Raw genomic sequence first — 24,377 nt, forward strand, 5'->3', positions numbered from 1 at the left:
TACGGCTTCCTAAGAGTTCTGATGGGGTCTCAAGGTTCTGAAGGGGTCTGGAGTGTTCCTACGGGTTCTAAAGGTTCAGATGGCTCTGAAGGGGTCCGAAGGCTCTGAAGGGGTCTGACGGGTTCTGAAGGGTTCTGAAGGGTTCTGATGGGTTCTTACGGGTTCCTAAGAGGTCTGAAGGTTCTAAAGGTTCTGAAAGCTCTGGAGATTTTGGAGGAGTCTGGAGGGTTTTGAAGCGTCTGGGTTGAGGAAGAGGAGGAGGAACTCACTGACGGCGGCGGGCGCCTCGGGGCGGTTCAGCGAGCTGATGATCACAAAGCCGAAGCCCTCGCTCTCCTTGCGGTTGATGACCACGTCACTGGGCAGCGTGTTGGCCAGCCCGGCCTCCTCCGAGGGGCCGGAGCCGGGCCCCGGGGCCGCGGGAGCGGGGGCGGCACCGAGGTTGTTGGTGAAGCTGAAGTCCCCGGGGCCGCTGGGCGGGGAGCTGTGCAGCGTGGAGGCCGAGGTGGGGCTGCGGCCCGCGCTGTCGGGACCGGACTCGCCTGCAGGGGGCGGTAGAGAGCTGAGCACTGGGAGACACACGCAGTGGAGCAGCGGCTCTGGAGAACAAGTAGGAATTATTCATTATGCATGCAGCATCTCAAAGCCTTTTACACAGCGAGTGTCGCCGAGATCACATCACCCCTGTCCTTCACACACTCCCCTGGCTCCCAGTTAAATGTAGGATTCATTCCAGAATACAACTCACCGTCTATATATAACCTGGTCCCTCCCCTTCCTCTCTGACCTCCTCCTCCACCACAGTTCTACCCGCTGCCTCAGGTCTATGGACACAACCACACTCCAACCCCCAGGACCAAGCTTCGGACCCAGGGAGACAGGGCCTTCTCGGGTGCCGCACTCTCCCTCTGGAACTCCGTCCCCAGCCACGTCCGACAGGCTAACACACAACTCCGTCCATTTAAACAGGCTCTCAAATCCCACCTTTTAAGATTGCGTTCCCCACATAAACTCCTTCCCTTCCACCTTTTAACTATTCCTAGTTTTAACAGCCAATTTTGGTTTTTAACTACCCATTATATTTGATCCCATTCCATCTTTTATTTTTTTATTTTTGCATTTGATCTTTTTACTTATATACGATCTTGTTCAATTTGTTTATTTTATGTTCACTCTGTAAAGCGTCTTTGAGTGTAAAATAAGTCTAAAATTATTATTACTATTATTATTATAGTGGACTGGGTCTGGTTTGGGCGCCATGTTGGGTGCTTTGTCCGGGACACCCTTAATAGCACCCTACTCTTGCGTCGAGTGTCATGGGGGCTTTAGTGACGGCAGGGCATCAGTACCTGGGTCAACGTCTCACCTGAAGACGGTCCATCTGAACCCCCCAGCCCCTGCAGCATGTGATGAGGCCCTGAGTGAGGCCGCTCAGAGAGCTCAGAGCCCGCTGCACAACTCAACGTCTGGCTGATGCTCCGCGCCGACGTCGAGCCGTGTGGGCGGTTAGTACATTGCTAAGGTCGTGCCAATCAATTTGTTGTACTGTAAGTTGCGGGCAGCTGGGGGCGGGGCCAGAACCCCCCTGCGGAGTATGTGGGATGCGAGTTTAATGCCTGAAGGTCTCGGCGTGCTTCTGCGTGGCTGACCCGATCCTAGGCGCGTGTTGCCGACCGTTCCCTGGCTCTGGTACCATTTGGCTGGCCGCGCCGAGGACGCAGACGCGTGCATGCAGCTGTGCTGCTCACTGTGGAGTGCGTGTGGGTGATACCTGGGCCTCACCTGGCCCCGACTCGAGTAGGACGGTTTTGGGCTGGTGAGGCTGCACACCTGTTGCACATTGAGTCACCAGTCTTGCACATGTTAAACCCGCCGTCTTCACACAAACTCTGGGAGATCTCCTGCATGGCAGCATGGAGCACCGGGCCATGGATCATTATTAATCAACTCAACGTAAAATAGACAGATACAGAGAGCGAAACAGAAGGAGCAGGAAGATTGGTGGGAAGTGTGTGTGTGTGTGTGTGTGTGTGTGTGTGTGTGTGTGTGTGTGTGTGTGTGTGTGTGTGTGTGTGTGTGTGTGTGTGTGTGTGTATGCATGCGTGACTGCAGGGAGGTAATGACATTCTGAGGAGAGATACAAGGGCAAAAGTGTGTGTGGGGAGTGTGATCAATATATGTGTGTGTGTGTGTGTGTGTATGTGTGTGTGTGTGTGTGTGTGAGTATGTGTGTGTGTGTGTTTGTGTGCATGTGTGTGTGTTATAAGTGGTGCCTGCGCCAAGCGGGGAAGCTTTAGTCTAATTACTCATAGAGATTAGTGCATCTGTCTCCCAAAAGAAATTCTCATCTGAGGAAACAGTGAAGGACACAGTGGCACCGGGCAGAGACAAAGACGACCGCGAGGGAACCAACATCAGGCAACACCAGTCAAGGAGCTGGGCTAGTCATTTTAGCTTCCAGAACAAGTAAAAAAAGAGCATTTCAAGTACAAACCTTAATGTCATAATATGTTTAAAAGGATTAGTCGCTGTTATTAATTTCCCGTTAGCCGAGGGCTCTCCTGTGTCATTTAACAGAAGGGTTTTGTGTCCTTCGTTTGGGGTCGATTTTGGATTGACCCCCCCCTCCCTCCCCCCCCCAGAGGACCCCCTAGAGCACAACGTAAAAAAACGAATGAACAAACATTGAGAACAAGAACTAAACCCGCCAGGTCCGTTCAGAACCGATGAGCGAGGCTGAGCAGGCAATAGGCTCTTTAGAAAACCAAAGGGACACTCATACCTGTTCTCACCCCCACACAGACAGACAGACAGACAGACAGGCAGACAGGCAGGCAGGCTCGCTCGCTCGAACGTACGAACGCACACACACCCATGTATGCACGCACACACACACACACACACACACGCATGCTCGCTGAGCGGGGGTCTCACCGGAGTTTCCCTGCAGCCGGCGCCGCACCACCAGGCTGACCTGGCCGTTGCGCGCGGCGGCGTGCATCAGGTCGATGACGTAGCGGTGGGGCTTGCCCACCACGGGGATGCCGTCCACCAGAAGGAGCTCGTCGCCCGGCCGCAGCCGCCCGTCCCGGTCCGCCGGGCTGCTCTCGATGATGGCGCCGATCAGGATCTGCTGGGGGGAGGGGGGCCGTTAGCACGTTAGCGTTAGCCTAGCGTTAGCCTTAGTGTTAGCGCTGGATCAGTAGTGGGGGGGTAGAACACGCAGTGAGTTGTGTTTACGCGTGTCGTTAGTCTGCGTTTCGGACGTGTGTGTGTGTGTGTGTGTATGTGTGTGTGTGTGTTAGAATGTGTTTTGTTGTTACGTTGTGCACACACACACAGGGAAACGAAGAAGACCAATGATAAACAGCCAACCGTCACTCTCTCAGAGGGATCAGAGGTTAGGTGCGTGTCTTAAATGGGTGTGTGTTTGTGTGTCAGGTGTCAGGTCGGCGTTGGCTGAGTGTGTATGTGTGTGTCAGCTGTGTGTGTGTGTGCGTGTTAGCTGTGTGTATGTGAGATGTGGGTGTGTGTGTGCGCGTGTGTGTGTGTGTGCATGTTAGCTGTGTGTATGTGAGATGTGTGTGTGTGTGCGTGTATGCGTGTGTGTTTATGCGGGTTAAAGGAACGGAGATGACAGGGTTCCAGGCCCTCGCCATACGAGCCTTCTCACGTGTGGCGGGACTCACGGGCTGGCCCGCCTCATCCCCTCCCAGCACCCGGAACCCAAAGCCTGACGCCTCCCTGCGGAGCAGCACCTCCATGTCCTGGTAATCCACTGCTGGGGCGCGCACACACACACACACACACACACACACACACACACACACACACACACACACACACACACACACACACACACACACACACACACACACACACACACACACACACACTGCATGGTGAGGTTCTTGGTTCGAGGCCCCAGTGTCCTCAGTCTGCCTGTGGGCGCACGGCGCATGTCACAGCAACGTACAACGCAACACACAACGCCTGTATCACCACACAACACAATATACACCACAACATACAGCTTATGTATCAGCAAGCGACACAATGTATACCGGAAACATACAGCACATGCATAAGCTCACAACACAATATACACCACACAACACACACACAGCAGGCATGTAAGCCCCCAGGGTAGCTAACACATCTAGAATCATGTCTTGAAGTCTATAACGTGCATAATGTGTGTAACGTAGTACCAAGAAACATAATGTGCAGCTCAATATCTCATCTGCTTCACATCCATCTCCACTATGTCTCTCCTACTTAGTATATGTGTATGTGTATATGTGTATGTGTATATAACTGTCCTGTACTTTTACTAATAAAGAAAACGTATATTGTTGTACATATATGGTATGTGTGTGTAAGGTTTAAACTAGAGATACTGTTTGGTCCATGCAGTACATGCTTGGAGCCGCGTTGAATCAGAGTTTATTTATTCCATATTGAATGTGGTTTCAGAAACAGGTTCGGTCTCGTTTACCTGAGGAGTCTAGAGTGAAGCTGGTCCGAGGCGGTCTGGGCTCTACATACAAACAAAAGAAACACAAATCAATACAAACAACAACAACACCATTCATTATAAAAACACGAAGACGCTATGAAGACGTATAAAGTGTTGGTTTCCTCCTGTTGGTTCAGTGGAACCCGGAACAGAGAACCCTGTGAAGAGAACCTGTTTCAGCTGGAATCACTGCAGACCCCAACCATCGTCCTTTACAGAGAGACCCCCCCCCCCCACACCACACACAAACACACACACACACACACACACACAGGCCCTTATCTGCAACCTTATCTGAGATTGGACGATGCCAATCTCTGCTGTCGATCAGAGGGGAACAACAACGATAGAAAGGAACCGGAAACAACTCTGTGACAGAGGGCTTCAATCAGACCGCTCTGATCCCCCCTCCACAGGGGCACTGGTTCACAGCCCCCCGGGGGCGACGGAACGGTGAAACCATCCACACACACTTACACACAGACACAATAATACCGACACACACACTAACAGTGACACACACACAAACACAGACACACACACAAACACAGAGACACACACAAACACAGAGACACACACACGCACACCAAGGAATCATTAAGCGTAGATGTCATCACACCAACCATAATCACTTTGCTGGACATTTTAATTTCCTGTTAACCATCACATTCTATTATATTATTAACAAACAAAGAAAATAAAACGTTTTAATCTGGATCGTTCATCATCATCATTGTGATGGACTCCGTCTCCTCCGGTAATCTCAATCGTGGACAAATATTTCTGTGCGGCAATTGCAGGAAAGAGTCAATAATGAGTCCATTTTCCCCCGGCTTCAGAACGGACATGGATCTGATAGATTTATGGAGATCCCGACTGGTTGATAAGGACGTAGGATCAGACAGAGAAGCGATCCGTCCTCGGCACATCTCTGAAGGCTGCGTCGACATTAGACCTCCTGATGCTACATTTACATCTTTTTATCTTTGCTCTTTTTCCTCCATGTTGCGGTCGCCTGGCAACCAGTCAGATAAGCATCAGATAAAGAAGTCAAATGGAGAAATACTGCAGCTTTCATGGGGTGTAGAACTTCTACCCCTGCTCAGAACAGGACCTGGTGTAGACCTGGTTATAACGAGACCTTGTGTAAACCTGGTGTAGACCTGATGTAGTAGACCTGCTCCCCCTGCTCAGAACGAGACCCGATGAGGTCCACAACATGGCCGCTGGCCCCGGCCTCATTTTCCTTTGTTTTCTCAGTTAATCATTCAATCCCATCGCCAGACACGTCTCTGCCCTCTGGGTCGGGTCTCCAGGACCTTACCGGTACACTGTGGACATTAGGGAATCTAACCCAGTACCCGCGGGCAGAGTCCAACCCAAACACAGTGGAGGAACAGCTCACCCATGGCACTTCTTCAACCTCGTCCCTGATAGAGCCTCACACCGCTGTCAATCACAGAGGGACTCTTAGAACTAAACCCCTTCCAGAAACCCATCAGGGTTCTGGACCAAAGACCTGACATCATGATTCAATCTTCATCATTTTGCCTTTGAAATCGAGTTCTTCTTCACCATTTGACATGAAGACCACCTTCAGGTTGAGATGTGTTGGTGAAGAACGTGTTCTGGCGGACTGTTCAGTGCCCACGTCTCGGTCAAGCTCCGACCAGCACACTGTGCGTCACAAAGCCTATCTTGTTATATTTAAAGTGTTCGTTTCACCCCCCCCCCCCCCCCCCCCCCCCTCCCTCCTGGTGGGGGCTGGCAGCAGAACAACATCCCGGCACCCAGACTTGAGCCAAGCACAGGGTGTGTGTGTGTGTGTGTATATCAGTCTATGTATGTGTGTGTGTCGATGTGTATATATGTGTGTGTGTGTGTGTGTGTCGTGGTTGTGCGTGTGTTGGTGTGTGTGATTTGGTGTGTGTGTGTGTGTGGATGTGTGTCGGCTTGTGCGTGTGTGTGCATGTCGGTTTGTATTTGTGTGTGTGCCGGTGTGTGCGTGCATGTGTGTGTGTGTGTGTGTGTCTGGGAGTGCGTGTACGTTTGTCAGAGTGTTATAGTGTGTGTGTGTGTGTGTGTGTGTGTGTGGGTATGTCGGTGAGTGCGTGTACGCTAGTGAGTGAGTGTGTGTGTGTGTGTGTGTGTAGCCCTGTTGGGAGGACTCGTTGAACCCGGTCAGAATACATTACATTCATGACACAGGGCAGAGTGGCTCCCAGCGCCAGAGACCACCACTCTGTGAGATCAATGAGGCACCCTGGGAGTTGTAGTTATTTATTGGCCGCCCTGAGGGTTGTGTTTATGTTTGTCTGAAGCAGGTTTATTAGATACCACGGGAGTTGTAGATGTTTCTGTTGGAGCAGGTCTATGATATAACCTCAGAGTGGCAGAATGTATCCGTTAGTATTTGTGCGTTTGTTCGTCTGTGTGTGTATATGTATGTGTGTGTTTGTGTATATCTATGTATGCATCAGAAATGTGTCAAATCGATCCTCTACAGCACTATTCATCCAACCAACACTCCACCTTCATCTCCATCATTCTCTCAATCTGTGCATAGGCGATCCCCAGTATCATTGAGCCCCAGTATCACTAATCCCCAGTATCAGTGAGCCCAATAGGGGTTAATCAGTGGACACCAGGGGTTAAACAGTGGACACCAGGGCTTAAACAGCGCAGTACTTACGCCTACTGTCATAGAGCGCCCTGGGCGACTCATAAATGTCATAGGGCTCGGTCTGGGCGGGCGCGGGGCCCTCGGGGGCCCGGTGCGGGGCTCTGAGCTGGGCCTGGAGGCTCTGGAGGTGGAGGCTCTGGTGGAGGTAGGGGGGGAAGGGGGGGGTCAGAGCCGGGCTGGCCTGGCCCTGCTGCAGCTCCCACTGGTCCAGCATCTGTGAAGCACAGCTGTCAGCCTGGCCCCCCCGGGGTCTTTGTACCTTTACCCCTGACCTTTGACCTTTCAACTCGGCACACGGCCCCGGCGTCCAGAACACCGTCAGCAGCGGAAGCAGGCGCAGGTTTGATGCCACGTTGAAGGGTGGTGTGTGAGTTAAAAAGCGTAGCGGTTAAGACGGGAGCGAGCCGGACTGTTAGTATAAGTCGCAGTAGGACTAGTAACGGTACTAGGACTAGTAGTAGTAGGGGTAGTAGCAGCAGCAGTAGCAGAAGCAGCCATTTTAGAGTTGAAGACAACATAGCAGACAAAAAGCTAAGTATTGTAGAGGTCTGAGGTTTTGTCTTGGCTAAGAGTATCCGGCAAGATGGCGTCAGCTTTACCCTAACCCCAGCCCCTGGCCGCTAGCCACTAGCTTAGCAGCGGGCGCTAGCCTCCGTTCTCCGTGTAAAACAAGCTCTGCCATGAAGCGCTCAGATCGCTGTTTGCGCTCATTTGAAGCAGCATCTGTTTGCGTTTCGGTGCGGCGCTTGTGTGTCTTTGTTGTGCCACGCAGATGGCGTGTGCATTCTACACACACTGTGCCGTGATCCAGGATGAGTCAGGAAGACGGATAGTGTCTTTAGTGAACAGACCTGCCGCCTGGCCGACGGCGAAGATGACACTCAAAACACGATATTCAAATCCCACATTTTACCGTTTCCAAATCCGTGGCGGTGAATCATTCCGATCACTCTGAGCTCTGCCGTATGTTCTGAGGCACGCCGCCGTGTGTGTGTCACGACGCACATACTGCTACGGCGAGCTAATTTGCGAAAAAGGTCACCTCCCAACACACGCCAAGCGCCTCGCATCCTCTCTGCCCGTCGAGTCGAGTGAGAGACGGGCCGTAACCGACGGCAACCCAACATTTGGAACGACTCAATGTGTCAGATAGCTTGGCCTCCCCACTGGTTACAATGAGCGACACGAGACGGGAGAGAGATGAGTCTGAAAGAGAGAGGGAGAGAAATGGAGACGGATAGAGAAGGAGAGAGAGGGAGAGTTGTGTGAGAGAGGGAGAGGAAGAGAGAGAAATGGAGACAGAGAGAGAAAAAAAAAAAAGTGAGAGAGAGAGAGAGAGAGAGAGAGAGAGAGAGAGAGAGAGAGAGAGAGAGAGAGAGAGAGAGAGAGAGAGAGAGAGAGAGAGAGAGAGAGAGGTCTTGTTTTATTACCGAGATTACACAATAAGTGATGACTAAGGGCAGCCGGCCTGATCCTGGCGGTGGAACCTGGCTCTGATCTCCTTTCCTTACAGGAAGCAGCATCAAACAACTTCCTGTCAGGGCTGTGGCGGTCGCTCTGGCAGGCTGGAGGCGGGGGGAGGGACCCCTTATTACCGGGTTCTGGGACACAATATCTCTCCATCTCACCCTCTCCCTGTCGCATTCTCTCACCTTCTCCCGCTCCCTGTTCCTCCCCGTCTCCCCTCTCTCCCTCTCTCCTTGTCTCTCCCTCTCTCCTTGTCTCCCCCTCTCTCCCTCTCTCCTTGTCTCCCCTCTCTCCCTCTTCTTGTCTCCCCTCTCAATCTCTCTTTCTCCCCTTCCTCCCTCTCCCTCTCTCCTCTCCCCCTCTCTCTGTTTCCCCTCTCTCCTTCTCCCTGTCTCCCCTCCCTCCCTCTCCCTCTCTCCCCCGTCCCTCCGTGCCCTTGCCTCTCCGCTCCGTGTGTCCTATGATCGCTGGGCTCAGACTGGCTGGAGGCTGCAGCCCACCGACACACCAGAGGTCTGGACAGCCTCCCCCTGCCTCCCCCATCTCTCCCCTACAGGAGCCGTCTCCCCCTGCCTCCCCCATCTCTCCCCTACAGGAGCCGTCTCCCCCTGCCTCCCCCATCTCTCCCCTACAGGAGCCGTCTCCCCCTGCCTCCCCCATCTCTCCCCTACAGGAGCCGTCTCCCCCTGCCTCCCCCGGTCTCCCCCATCCCTCCCCTACAGGAGCCGTCTCCCCCTCCATTCCCAGTCTCTCCCCTAGAGGCCACTTGATAAGGAGAGGAGAAGACGAGGGGGATGGAAGAAGGGGGGAGGAAGAGGGAGGAGGGAGAGAGGAGAGGGGGAGTAGATGGGGAAGAGATGAGACAATGGGGGACACTAAATAATGAGGATGAAGAAGACAGAAGTATTTAGGAGGAGGAGGGGAGGGAGAAGCTACAGAGAGGAAACCTGATAAGGGAGGTCGAAGAAGGGAGAAATATTTTGCGGAGTAGGAGCGATGAAGAGTTGAGGAAGAGGATAAGGAGAAAGAGCTGAAAGAAGAGGAGGATGAGAAGGAGGAGGGGGTGAAGAGAAAGAAAGGGATGGGGAGAGGCAGGATATATATATGTATATATATCTATACACACACACACCATTTATCTTTGAGAGTATGGTTGCCGTGGCGGTTAAGCAGTTCCCCCTCGTCTGTCCCTTATTAGTTATGCTTCCCGCCATTTTAAATCTCTGGACTGGCGACTAACGGGCGAATCCAATTAAACTGAGAGTGAACTCAGCCGCCGAATACGCTCTGGCAGCCGGCGCCGCTGAAGTCCTACACGCACATCTGTGTGTGTGTGTGTGTGTGTGTGTGTGTGTGTGTGTGTGTGTGTGTGTGTGTGTGTGTGTGTGTGTGTGTGTGTGTGTGTGTGTGTGTGTGTGTGTGTGTGTGTGACTTTGGGGAAGTGTGAGGCACAAAAAAAAAACACTAAGGGTGGGCAAGGGAGAAATAGAAAGAAATAACTAGGCGTGTGTCTGTGTGTATGTGTGTGTGTGGTTGTGTGTGTGTGTGTGTGTGTGTGTGAGCTGTCTGTTACTGTCCTGTTTTCAGCCTTTCTCCGTGAAACTGGAATTACAATTAATCTCGCTGGAGGATGAAAGGATTTATGAAACAGCAAGAGAACAGAAGACAAGGAACCAATGTCTGTTGAGGTGCGTGTGTCTGTGCACAACTTTGTGCGTGCATGGCTGTATATTTGTGTCTGTGTATGAGTTACTGTGTCTGGGTCTGTTCATGTCTTTTTGTTTGTGTGTGTCTATGCTTGACTGAGTGTGACTGGATGAGTGTCTGTGTTTGTGTCTGTGACTGCGTGTGTATCGAGTGTGTATGTGTTACCCTGTGACTGTGTGCGTGTGTGTGTGCGTGCGTGTGTGTTTGCCTGTGACTGTGTGTGTGTGAGTGTGTGTGTTTGTCTGTGACTGTGTGTGTGTGAGTGTGTGTGTTTGTCTGTGAGTGTGTGTGTGTGAGTGTGTGTGTGTTTGTCTGTGACTGTGTATGTGTGAGTGTGTGTGTTTGTCTGTGACTGTGTGTGTGAGTGTGTGTTTGTCTGTGACTGTGTGTGTGTGAGTGTGTGTGTTTGTCTGTGAGTGTGTGTGTGGGTGTGTGTTTGTCTGTGAGTGTGTGTGTTTGTTCTAGCCTATGGATATGTATCTCAGTGAGTCTGTAACATTGTGGTATCTGGTTGTGCTCCGGGAGGAGATAGTTGAGGGTTGAGAGTCTGCACTCATATTTCAGCTGCCTCACATCTGGGGACAACATCTGTAACCCCCCCACCCCCCAACCCCACCCCTCAACCCCAGCCTCTCCATCAACATCAACCAGCAACATCTTCTCCCCGAGTCAGTAAGTATGAAACTCTGGCAGGGGAAAAAAAACTACAGCTACGGTAGAAACAAACAGTAGAGATTCTGAACAACACGATAAGCGCCGTCCTGTAAAGCACCGATATTCTACACATTGGTGTACTAACCAACTGTATATTTCTCCATCACACGAAACAGCCCTATCTTAAGACGCACACTCCAAGGAACCGCCGCTGGCGTGACAGAAGTGTTTGCAGAACGCAGTGCGGGCAAAGGGGGGGTCTGGTGGGTTTAGAACACGCTCGTTAGTAGAAGGAGTTAGATCGACGGGATTCTAATAGACACCTGCGATAACCGTCAGGTGCAAGAACAGCTCTGTCCAATCAGCACGCAGTGCGAGCAGCCAATGCGAGGCCGGGTTATTTTGGGTGAGTAAAAGCAGCGGAGGTGCGATTCTGATCGGTTTGTGAGCCGATCCGTTACCTGCTTCGTCGTCTTCCAGGGAGAGCAGTGGCCTGGGACAAAACACAATGACAGGGATTTAAGGCTTCTGCTGGACACGTCGTCTGACAGCAGGGAGGAGTCAAACAGCAGGTGTTGCACCATGGGAAATAAACCAAATACAGTAGAACAAAAATATATTCACACAAATGCTTACAGGCATTTGATGCACTGGAGATGACAAAGTACTGCTTGGAAAAAAATAGAAGAGCAGCAAAGAGTAGATGTGTGAAGAGCAAGGAACCAGCAGAGGTGTGCAGCTGCCACCATGGAGGTGTCTGTGGGTCACATGCTGACATCAACGCCTGGTAGAGTCACGCAGAGACCGAGATATTACAGCTGTGGATGATGATTCTGAGCTGAGTTTCGACTCATTTAATTAATATTCATGCAACAAGTTGCATCATCCCTCTACAAATGGAAAGCAAAAAAGGAAATAGTTGAAAAATGAGGGGGGGCTAACAATCAACTAAAAACACAATAGACCGAGGAGGTGGGAATTTTGCTACAATGAAAAAGTCAGTGAAACATACACACACATACACAGAAACACTCACAGAAGCCGCACGCACACACACACAGACACACACAATGTGCTTGCGGTGGGTTTTGTGCGCCAGCTGAAAGGCAGGTCACATCCGTCTCCCCGGTGGTGCTCTGTTCCCGGCAGCAGACCTTTAAAGGGCTGAGCGCGGCCGAGCGCGGCCGGGCGCGGCCGGGCCTCTACTGCGATCTACATCAGGGACGGCTGATCCATCATGCAGGCTGCACCACTGCATCCTGACTGTGTGTGTGGGTGTGTGTGTGTGTGTGTGTGTGTGTGCGATTTAATATCAAGAATTTGCAGAGATGTAGCTATAGCGGTGGACTTTAAATAAGGATCACCCAAACACAGCAACTTTTGTCACTGCCAAGTTGTAGATTGATAAAAATAAATTAACTTTGAGCCACCACTAGCTGTCCCTCGACCCCCAACCACCGACACTAAACCCCCCCGAGAAATGTCCGGCTGCTGTCCATGGTACTGAAGGCTGAGCCCAAATCACATTCATTATTTGGTCGTTTCGCAGATGATTTCATCCATAGTGACTTCAGTTTAACCCTAACCCCTAGCCTAAGAAACTTTACAGCCCGTAATAATAAGACCAGAACACGGTGTGGTCTCCTGTGTTGGCTCACCCAGCTCTCCACCAATGGGAGCGCGGCAGCCTGCCTCACCGCTCCGATCAATTAGGGAGCTCTTCTTCTTCACCTGCCGTCCGTCTGAGCGCTGCTCTCTCTGACGGCCATTAGCCTGCCAGGTCGCTCGCTTGACTCATCGCAGAGCCGCACCGGGCTGTGAGCGCACTTCAAGTGGTGTGTGACGGATGCCGACGCACCAAAGAGACTGTAGGAATAGGTTGTATGTCTCTCTGGGCAAGGGGAAGAGGAGAAAGGCATTCAGCGAGGGGCTGGAATCATTCAGGATTCCTTCAGCTCTGTGTGAGTTGCTCTGTTCAAATATATTTCTGTTTCATTTTTAGGTTCGCGTTTCAATTCTGAAGCCCGACCTGCACGTGTGTGCGTTGGGATGGAGACACAGGGTCTACTGAGGAGGGGAACACAAGTGGACACGTCTCTACCCTACAGAGAGAGACTCAAGGACAGGAGGTGGAGACACAGTATGACTAAACCGTGATGGCAGACATTATGACCGATAATATAACCTCTCGCAATATGGCCAATTACCCTAATCCACACAGAGGGTTCAATATTTGGTATTCTAAACTGATTGTTTGTTTTTCAGATTTCTAACTAGTTTCACTCATTAGAAAGTTTCCACTCCATGGAATTAAAATCAACGTGATGACACTCCACTCGAGCCACGTGGCATCTAAGTACTGCTTTTAAATCGTTAGTGGGCTCACGACAAACAATAGGATATGTAACACTATAGCAGACAAGCACACATACACACACACACAGATACAAACCAAGATACAAACACACAAACCCAGATGGAAACACACACACACACAAACCCAGATACACGTACACAAACACAGACACACACACACTCACACAAACCCTGATACACAAACAAAAACTCACACACACACACACACACACACACACTCAAACAAACCCTGATACGCACAAACAAAAACACACACATACTCAACACCATCCATTGACCTGACATACAAAAGCAATACATTGTAATCCTTGCTCCAAAGAAATGCACTGATTTAATTGACGAGGGTCCTCCACCCCACTCCCACTACACAGCTCGTTATGTGTCAGTATTTCAGGCCCTATAGAGCTCGTCAGTCCGCCCCTTCCAGGAGACCCCATGGGACCTCTCGGCTAGGTAAATTAGGCCTAAAAAAAAAAAAAGTTTGGTTCCTGTTGGTTGTCAGTAGAGGTCATGGGTAGGTAGGGAATTTATTTTATTTTTTTATTTTATTTTTTCCAGCGGCAGCGAATGATAGGTAGGTTGTTTTCATTTAAAAACGAGAAAATTCGCTCATCCTTGTACAGAATGAAGAGGTGCTGTACCAAAACGTAATTATAGTTTGCATCAAAAAAATGCAATTTTTTTTAATTTTTTTTATAAAGCTCATAAAATAATTTGAGTCGCACATAAATTGACAGGGTCGGTCGGAAACCGGAACCAAACAAAAAAATTGTTTAGGCCTTAGAATGGGTTTCAATGGAGAGTCATTATTTTCTGGTCCCAGTGTTTATATGCCCTGGATAACACATATGTTGTTTGTGGATTAACCTTTTTTTTTCATGCAAAGAAAACAAAAAAACAAAAAACAAAGAAGTTTGATAATGTTTTGGTTTTGTGCGAGGCTGCTTTGTGAACTACAGCCCCTCGCTGCTCTTGACGGGAGAGATAGACGTCAACCACCACTCTGGTACAGACATGGCGATCTCTCTGCTCCACTTCACCGCTTTTTTCCAAGGGGAAGATAACAGCAATGAAAGAGGTGAAAACCATTATAAGTCGGGGCATGTGTAGACTTTCAGTTATGCCGATGGGGAGATCGTCGGTTTTGTCCACGCCTGTCGCAGGAAGCGTGACGTCACATACGAGACGTGTAATCTTTCTCATTGTGCTTTCTCTACAGCCTTTAAGTGAACAATTGCACAATAAACGGTCAAACAAAAATTATTATTTCAACCCATACAAAACATATGTGTAATCCAAGGCACTTAATGACTGGGATCAGAAAATAATACATTTCTTTCCATTGAGTCCCATTCTAATTTTCCTCGCCAAGAGGTCGCATGAGGGGTCTACCGGAAGGGGCGTACTTACGAGCTCTATATCGTCCCAGCCTCCCACTAGAACGGCTTCCATCTCATTGGCTTGTTTCCCACAACAAGTACCAAACAAGAGCTCATACGTCTGCAACTCAATCCACTCCATGCATGGTGTCACGTGACCGCGGGGGGGTTGGAGGCGGCTCCGCGCTCTGGCCCCGTTTAACCTTCTGTCGTTGGGCTCCCACCAACCCTCTACCCAGAAGTCCCTTGGCCGCCTTCCCAGGTCTGATCTGATTGGCTATCGATCTGTATGGGCATCATCTCCACACGAGCGAGCGGAGAGACTGAACACGGTGGACCCCCTGAGGAGGCTGGCGTCATGCCCAGCATGCCTCGCTCACTCTCCCTCGCTCTCTCTCTCTCTCTCTCCCTCACTCTCTGTCTCTCTCCCTCCCTTTCCCATTTTCTTTCACAAGATGTCATTCTTTCTGTGTCGTAGACATTCACTAGTGCAAACACTTGAGTGCACATCCTTAACGAGTGTGCACACCCCTAACGAGTGTGCACAGAGGGCAAACTGTTGGTGCCGTCTGGTTCTGCGGCTGGTCTCCATTCTTGCCATGGGAGATACAAAATCCCCCAAGCCTCGTTCTGCGGTGAGGGGAGGCCAGGTAAGGCCAGGTGAGCCTAAGGCCAGGTGAGTCTAAGGCCAGGTGAGTCTAAGGCCAGGTGAGTCTAAGGCTTGGTGAGGTGAGGCCAGGTGAGTCTAAGGCCAGGTGAGTCTAAAGACAGGTGAGGCCGGTCGAGTCTAAGGCCAGGTGAGGCCAGGTGAGTCTAAGGCCAGGTGAGTCTAAGACTCGGTGAGGTGAGGCCAGGTGAGTCTAAGGCCAGGTGAGTCTCAGGCCAGGTGAGGCCAGGTGAGTTTCAGGTGAAGGGAGGTGGGGGAGGCATGCTTTAGGCAGACCTCTTTCAAATGTCTTAAAAGTAAAATACTGGCAAAATTGAATCTGGCATTTCAACTCATGTTGTAGCGCACATTCCCTCCAGGGTAAACTATGCAGTGTACATTGGACCAGTGGATTCTAAATCATCAATATGCATAGTATGTGTTTTTGCCCATGGTTTACATTTAAGGCATCCTTAGAAACGAGGAAGAAATGAATCCTCTACCAGTAGTGAGAAAGAGATACAGTAAACAATATTTTCACATTAATAAGAAAACCCTCAAATATTTCCTAATCCTCTTCTGCACCTTTTCCTACATTGATACCCCAACATGGAGGAAAGAAGAGCAAGGACAGAAGAGGAGCTCTGATAATGGCCAGCACTGGTCAATTCCACTTAGAAAAGAGCGGGAACACAGTCACGACCGGCAGTTGGGCACTTGGTGGCCGAAGAAGATTCCTACCCCATGTCTCTGGTTTCACTTAGCTGAGCCAGTATCAGGCTCATTAAACACAGCTCCTTGTGGAACTTTGAACAAAAGTACAAATGCTACTGCCTAATGAGTTTTCTTTGCTCGCTTGTCCTAGAACTGTGAGAGAATTACATTAAGTGCGAGTCATAATTAAACACAAGAAGAGTTAATCTAGAGAACTGGAAACAAAACAATTTGCAGAGCTACAAAAGCTCCCGTCATCTCCCCGTTCATCACTTGGATCTATGATGGATGTAAGATGTGATGCGTGGATGTGACCCCATTGTACTCTGTGAAATAACTTCAATCAGAAATACGTTTCAAGGGACCAGCATCATAAATACTGTATTGTATACCGGCGTACCTAATGTATGTCCAAGTGACTGCGGCTTGTTAAACTAAAACCAGCCTCCGGCTCTGTATGAATGCCATATCGGGGAGAGGGAGAGAGAGAGAGAGAGAGAGAGAGAGAGAGAGAGAGGGGGTTAGAGAGAGAGAGAGACTCAGAGACAGACAGACACAGAGTGAGATAGAGAGAGAGAATCAGAGTGAGAGAGAAAGAGAATCAGAGAGAGCAAGAGAGAGAGAGAGAGAGAGAGAGAGAGAGAGAGAGAGAGAGAGAATCTGAGTACGATAGAGAGACAGACAGACAGACAGACAGACAGATGAAGAGCAATATAGTGAGTTGGAGAGAGAAAGGCAGACAGCCAGTGATATAGATAGAGAGAGAGAGCTGGAGATGGAGCACGGCAATAGACCGAGATAAAGACAAAGAAATAGTGAAACGGAGAGAAGATTGGTCGGCTGGAACGTGACAGATTGTTGGCCCGCTAGCTGCAGCTACCCCCAGCTACCTCCTCTGGATACCTTCAGCTACCCCCAGATACCCCCATCTACCTCCAGCTACCATAAGCGACCTCCAGCTACACCCAGATACCTCCAGCTAGCTCCAACTCCCATTAGCTACCTCCAGCTACCCCAGCCTGCGTGTGGTGTAGCAGCCCGTAGCGATCTCCATATGGCAGGCCCAGCGAGCGGCGTCGTGGGCGAGGGGAGCTGTGCTAGGCTGTGCTAAATGGGCTAAATCCGTCAGGCTGATGGTGGAGGACCACCGGGTGGGAGACTGTGTGTGTCTGTGTGTGCGCGTGTGATTGTATGTGTGTGCGTGTGATTGTATGTGTGTATGTGTATTTGAGTGCGTGAGTGTGTGCGTGCGTGCATGCGTGCGTGTGTGATGTTGCTGGGATTCAGGCTGGTGATTCTGGACGCTAATAATAATATATATACATTTCATTTAGAGGCGCCTTTCAAGACACCCAAGGTCACCTAATGAGCCCACATAGGTCTTCACGCACACACGCCTTCATGCACACACACATTACAATTGCGGGTGCATGCGACTGGGCACGCACACACACAAACTAGGATACACAAACGCACATATCTAAATAAACATTCAACTTTATGCTCGTCTGCATGTACACACGCATTTATTACAATTGCATGTTAATATTCACACATACGCACACACACAGTAATTAGTGCTAATAGGCTATGGTAATTTGTTGGGAAATAATTGTAGGGAAGTCAAAGTCCTATTAAAGGGGTGTGTGACTATCTGCCCTTTATCACAGGCAGGGCGGAGGTGTGATGGGGAGGGTGGAGGTGTGATGGGGAGGGTGGAGGTGTGATGGGGAGGGTGGAGGTGTGATGGGGAGGGTGGAGGTGTGATGGGGAGGGCGGAGGTGTTATTGGGTGGGTGGAGGTGTGATGGGGAGGGTGGAGGTGTGATGGGGAGGGCGGAGGTGTGATGGGAGGGTGGAGGTGTGATGGGGAGGGTGGAGGTGTGATGGGAGGGTGGAGGTGTGATGGGGAGGGTGGAGGTGTGATGGGGAGGGTGGAGGTGTGATGGGGAGGGTGGAGGTGTGATGGGGAGGGCGGAGGTGTGATGGGAGGGTGGAGGTGTGATGGGGAGGGTGGAGGTGTGATGGGAGGGTGGAGGTGTGATGGGGAGGGTGGAGGTGTGATGGGGTGGGTGGAGGTGTTATGGGGAGGGTGGAGGTGTGATGGGGAGGGTGGAGTGATGGGGAGGGTGGAGGTGTGATGGGGAGGGTGGAGTGATGGGGAGGGTGGAGGTGTTATTGGGTGGGTGGAGGTGTGATGGGGAGGGTGGAGGTGTGATGGGGAGGGTGGAGGTGTGATGGGGAGGGTGGAGGTGTGATGGGAGGGTGGAGGGGAGGGTTTACTGGGGTTAGACTCCCATGCACTGACGGCAGTGTAATAAGTTGTTAGATAAGAATCTGCACCGAATGGCATGGTGTTTATTGTAGTATTGTTGTTATAATCTATATCATCGGGTGCTATGTAGGTCAAACAGGAACAGACACGAGGCAGCAAAACAGTCACACGTTGTGTTTGTGTCCTCAAACTCCTTCACTCTGAGAGACACTTCATCGACTAATCAAACTAGTCGTGCGCTGTAGGTCCTCATTTAGTTTATTAAGCTCTCTGTCCACCTGCAGGTCTTCATACAGAAGTCATCTGCCTCCCTCCTCTCTGTCCCTATGGGTCTGTCTCTACAGCGGAGGGCAATCGAATTAGCATGCGAGTCTGTGGAGAGAGAGAGAGAGAGAGAGAGAGAGAGAGAGAGAGAGAATATATGTTTGTGCGCGTATTTGTGATCGTGTGTGTGTGTGTGTGTGTGTGTGTGTGTGTGTGTGTGTGTGTGTGTGTGTGTGCCCCCCGCTGCCCCTGGTGGTGTGTTCTGTCTGCAGACCTGCTCTGCCTCACTGATCATCTCTGATCCGCGTTGTCATGGCAACACCGCCATAGAGAGCCGTAGCATTGCCACCGAGTTCCATGTGTGCATTGTGTGTGCTGTGTGAGTGTGTGTGTGTGTGTCTGTGTGTTTTTTGTGTTGTGTGATGGGGTGAGTTTTTGTGTGTTGTGTGTGCTGTGTATGTGTGTGCGTCAGTGGGGTTTTTGTGTTGTGCGAGTGTGTGTTGTGTTGTGTTTGCTGTGTGAGCGAGATTGTGTATCAGTATGGTTGTTGTGTTGTGTGAATATTTGTGTGTCAGTTGTGTTGTTAGTGAGTGTGTGTGTGTCATTGTGTTTGTTGTGTTATACGAGTTTGTGTGTGTGTGCTGTGTGTTCTACTCTCTCTTTGTCCAGCATGGCCAGCAGATGGCTCTGTCTGAGAGGAGATGCCAATACTGTCTCTCACACACACACACACACACACACACACACACACACACACACACACACACACACACACACACAGACACACACGAATAGACAGGACAGCGCCGCACCGCGCGGTGCAGTAAACGATAATTTCATGCTTGTGCACATAAACGTGCACATGTACTTGCAGGTGCATGTACACGCCTGTGTGTGAGATGGTCTCTTGTTTGCATAGCGAGATTGTAGGGGGACTATGACTATGATATTATTGATGAGACCACAAGGAAATAAATAATTATCATTCAAAACATCTCAGTAATTTATTATCAAGCAAAACTGCTAGACTTTTGCCTTCTGGCAAATAGCTCCCAAAATGCTTCTTGGAATACCTTCAGTTTCTTTTCCCTGAAGCTCTGGATGGCGAATAGAACTTCAACTCAACCCTCTACTCACTAGGGCTTTGACTTTTGCCCAAAAATTAGAAGTTTAATATTAATATTCGAATATATATTAATAATATTTTGACCATTAAATGCCTTCAGTAAGACCTGGATTGGACTTTGCAAGGTTTGTTTACTGCGTTGCTATGGTTACCGGTCTTGCGTGTTTCAACGGTTTATTAGGTTTCTAATAAATCGCTGTCTAATCAATACTTCATTCACTTCCGTGGTCATTACAATATTATGAATAGACTGCGTCGGGTTCTCCGACGTCTCTCCCTCTTGGCCTGCCCATAACAGGTTCCAATATTAAGGGCTGCCTAATATTCGTTCGAATTTTGAATTATTTTTTGCTATTCAAATTATATTCGAATAACGAAGTTGGGAGTCAACGCCCTACTACTGATGATGACGCCGTCCTCCAGACACTGACGGTTTTCAATGTTCAATTAGACGCCTGGAGTCGCTCGGCATGGAGCCCCCTCTGTGAGGAGCCCAGACCCAGAGACCCAGACCCAGCAGGGCCTCTTCAGCGGCCCTGGGGCCTCGGGGCCCCGCCTTTAAACACAGAGTCGAGTGTCTCCCAGCGGGGGTGCAGACGTCTGGCCACACTCCGGGCCTTCTAAGTCTCACCCTGGACCAGACAGGAGAGGCAGATGTTTGGCGAGTGAGTCGGAGGGCCAAGAGTCAGAGATGTTTGGTGAACCATAAGCACGTCCCCCCCCTCCCTCCCTCACCTCTCCCACCCCCTCCCTCCCCCTCTCCTCCTCTCCTCCTCCCTCCTTTCTCCCCACCCTCACTCCGCCTCCTTCTCTCCTCCCCCTCCCTCCCCCTCTCTCTCTCCCTCTCCTCCTCACTCCTTCCCTCCCTCCTTTCTCCCCACCCTCCCTCTGCCTCCCTCTCCCTCCCTCCCTCCCTCTTTCAGAAGGGGCTCGTGGCTCTCCGCCACAGAGAAGAAAACATCGCCTGCCTCAATTAGTTTCTCGGGGTCTGCGGCCAAATGAGATGGGGGCGAGAGGCTGAAGCATCATTATGGGCGGGAGAACGCAGACGGCTTTACGATGCCGGCTGATAGTTTGGCTGCACGCCGCGAGCGAGCTGCTCTGATGAAGAGGACGGGGTGGGGGGGTCTGTTATCGGTTCAGCTGTACCTTAATGGGGACGGGGGGAGGGGGACGACCAGCGGCATCAGTGGAGGGTTGGTTCTGACCCGGACCATCTGGGTGAGGGTTGGGGGGGTGGGGTCGGAGGTGAGGGCAGATGGAGACCCCCCCCCCCCCCCCCCACCGCCCTCCTCCAGTCTGTCATTTCTCACCAAACAGAACAAAATACCTATTTTAAAACAGCCTGCAGCAGCACAGGCTGTTTGGTGTTCTCTATTTAGTCACGTTGATGAATACGATTCTAATGTGTTCATAGGTTTTGCTGCTGTGATGGAAGATGCTCACATATTTACTACAGTAGTCTGAGTAGTCCTGCTTTAAATCAAGACCCACTTTAGTGTTTTGCAGTTCTTGATCACGGTCGTTGGTTTGTATTTCCTCATGTTACATCATTGGTTCAAACAAAAAAGAAGAAATTTAATCTATTCTCCTTCCCATTCCAGACATCCATCTATAAACATTATACACCTATAAACATTGCACACAGACACACACATATAAACAGTATACACAGTCTCACACCTATCAACATTACACACAGACAAACACCTATCAACATTACAAACAGACAAACACCTATAAACATTACACACACACATCCATCCTGATATAAAGATTATACCTAGTCATCCCTAGAAGGAATAAGATGATATCACCATGCTGTAAGCATATGTATTCTCATCAAAGATAGTCTGTTCTCTGATATTCACTGTACAGGATTGAACCTAGGTCGGTATTTGGGTGGGATCGTGTCTTTCCGTTTAAACTTGTCCGTCTCCTGGCCAGCAGAGAGCAGAGGCCATCATACTGATGACCCAGAGACTAGGAGGGTGTCCGCCAGGCCACACGATGTACGGGAGGGATCTACAGCTTCCAAAATATCCAGAAGAGGTGGAGGTCTGAACCAGGAGCAGCAGCAGTCACCTAGCGGACCTGGTCTCAGAGAACCACTGACCTCAGGCCAGTGCAGACGGGTCAGGGTTGTACATTAATGACAGCATGCCTCTTGGAATATGCATGTGGAAGAGGAGAAGTGTCTCCTAGATCTGGTCTCTGTAAGTCTGTCTCGGTTTATCTTTAAGGCAGTTTAAAGGTGTGAGAAGTAAGTGAAGGCTTTTTTTGACAGATGAATGTTAAAACAGAGTGAAGATTAGAGAAGTGACAGGGAGTGATGGATAGCCATCAAGATTCCAGGTACCCAAGTTTCCGAGCTGTAAGTACATAAAAAAGTGGATTTGGGAACTAACTGCAGTACGTTCATCTTTACATTATGTACTGCGCCGGCCGGGGTTGAGGCAGGGGGTCCGAGCACTCGATATCCGGCCTCACGTTAGATAATTGAGGCTGATAGTGAGATGCAGGAATCCCTCTGGTTCTGTGAACCCAGCCCCGAGGTACTGCGATTCTTACGGTTCATTTTAAGAGGAAGTAATCCGAAATGCCCCGGCACCACAGGCATCAGCTCGCTTTTCTGTACATTAACTTTTGAACAAGATATTTAGCTTAATTCTTTAAGTAAGGCCATTAAAGGCGCTATCAGCCATGTTGTCATTTGGGCGAGCTTCATGTTAATCCATTTCTAAGTGTTGCCCTCCTCCCCCTCTCCTCCCCCCCCATCCCCCCTCCTCCCCACTCCAGACATGAGGGTCTTGTAACACTTGTGTCTTCTCTCCTGGCAGCTTTGTTTCTTCCTTCTCGGGTTTGGGTGAGGCCATTGAGGAAGCCATTCCTGGGAGTTCGGGAATGGGTAGCTGCTGGTTTACAGAAGGACCACCCGGGCCTACACAAGGACCACCCGGGCCTACAGAAAGACCACCCGGGGCCTACAGAAGGACCACCCGGGGCCTACAGAAGGACCACCCGGGGCCTACAGAAGGACCACCCGGGCCTACAGAAAGACCACCAGGGCCTAAAGAAAAGACCGTGAGCCAGAGGTGTGTACTGATAATGATAATAAATGCATAATTCTCTCCCTGCTCATGGAGCCTGGCTTATCGTTGATGACAGGAATGGTTGGACGATAAATGATTTGCCAGAGTTGACGCGTGAGTCTTCCTCTATGTGCCTGCGTGTCTTTTCCTCTGTCTGCTTATAGTAGGGTCGGGTTCTACGGTTACGCTAACCCGACAGATGCATGATGGGTAAAGGCCTCCTCTCCCACGTCCTGCAGCACGCTGAAGTGTGCGTGACACGTGCAGGAGGCGGGAGCGACTCCCGGGGTTATTATGGGATGAAATACGGCGTGTAACGAAGGCTGCCGTGGTTTTCCCTCCGGTGGGACGCTCCCGTCTGACCCTCCCCAGCATTCTGCTACGCTGAAGGACTGCAAATGATGACAGCAGCACCTCCCACACAGATGAGAGGAGCTCTGTTTATCCATGTCTCCCTCTCCCTAACACACAGAGAGAGAGAGAGAGAGAGAGAGAGAGAGAGAGAGAGAGAGAGAGAGAGAGAGAGAGAGAGAGAGAGAGAGAGAGAGAGAGAGAGAGAGAGAGAGAGATGTATACATACCGACAGATTGCCAACAGACAGACTGCATAATACTACAATAAAAAGTAACAACAAACCGTGTATATTCAGAGCAAGCAGGGAAAACGTTTTGTATGTTTCTCTTGATGCTTTATATCACAATAGGCTGTGCTGTCATGGCTGATCAACCAAGCACCATCAGGACATGAAGAGAAGGAACATCTGCTCATCTCCATCTCAACAGCCTCTCAGTAGGTTTCAAATAAGCCATGAGATCTAAAACAACTAAATAACAGCTTTCAGCCGGCGCTGGTCAATGAGCGGACCCGCAGGAAAGAGACCGTTTTCTTTGAGAGAATCCAAAATGTCCAACCTATTTGATCAGGTTTGTTCAATAGCGGTGGAGTTGCTGAGCAGCCCTGAGCTCCACTATGAAGGAGAGCGTTCAGTTCTCCTAGTCTCTCGCGGCGGCGCTAAGCTGCACCGTTTTCTGGGCAGCCTACACACGCTATAATTCATGAGGACGCAGGCACATACACACACACAAACATACATACACACACGCTAGCTGGCACACAAACACACACACAAACACAGACACACACAGACATACAAATACACACACACACAGACTGACACACACAAACAAACACACACAAACACAGGTATAGCAAAGTGTAAACAACCTTCTTTTGTTTTTGTTCCATGTCAGGGATTCGGTGGGGGGGGGGGGGGGGGGGGAGGGGACCCCCTACCGTTCCCTTCAACGACAAAATAAAAATAAAAAAAACCACACCCCTGATGATGAATCCCGACCACACAAGAACACTTCTGAAGGAGTCATATCGCAGGAGATGCTTCCAGAACAGCACGCGGTCTGCCTGTACGTTTTGCGTGTTCTTCTTGTCATCACGTCCTTCCAAGGAGAGAAGACGCTC

General features: G+C 50.3%; 1 protein-coding gene and 1 long non-coding RNA gene across 2 annotated transcripts in view; both read right to left on the reverse strand.

Annotated features, from left to right (window-relative positions):
- Nucleotides 1-25: 25 nt before the first annotated feature.
- The window catches only part of LOC132447778 (membrane-associated guanylate kinase, WW and PDZ domain-containing protein 2-like), a 120,704-nt gene continuing 96,352 nt past the window's right edge, over nt 26-24,377 (reverse strand). The window contains 6 exon segments of the mRNA XM_060038736.1: nt 26-542; nt 2,935-3,130; nt 3,690-3,778; nt 4,499-4,540; nt 7,212-7,416; nt 11,492-11,523. Coding sequence (XP_059894719.1) covers nt 184-542; nt 2,935-3,130; nt 3,690-3,778; nt 4,499-4,540; nt 7,212-7,416; nt 11,492-11,523 — 923 coding nt within the window. The 3' untranslated portion in view covers nt 26-183.
- On the reverse strand, nt 549-2,629 carry LOC132447822 (uncharacterized). The gene is made up of 3 exons (XR_009523216.1): nt 1,861-2,629; nt 1,240-1,830; nt 549-1,204 (listed from the first exon to the last, which is right to left on the reverse strand). It is a non-coding gene; the product is annotated as an uncharacterized LOC132447822 (long non-coding RNA).

Source organism: Gadus macrocephalus, chromosome 19 (assembly GCF_031168955.1).
Source record: "Gadus macrocephalus chromosome 19, ASM3116895v1".
NCBI classification, from domain to species: domain Eukaryota; kingdom Metazoa; phylum Chordata; class Actinopteri; order Gadiformes; family Gadidae; genus Gadus; species Gadus macrocephalus.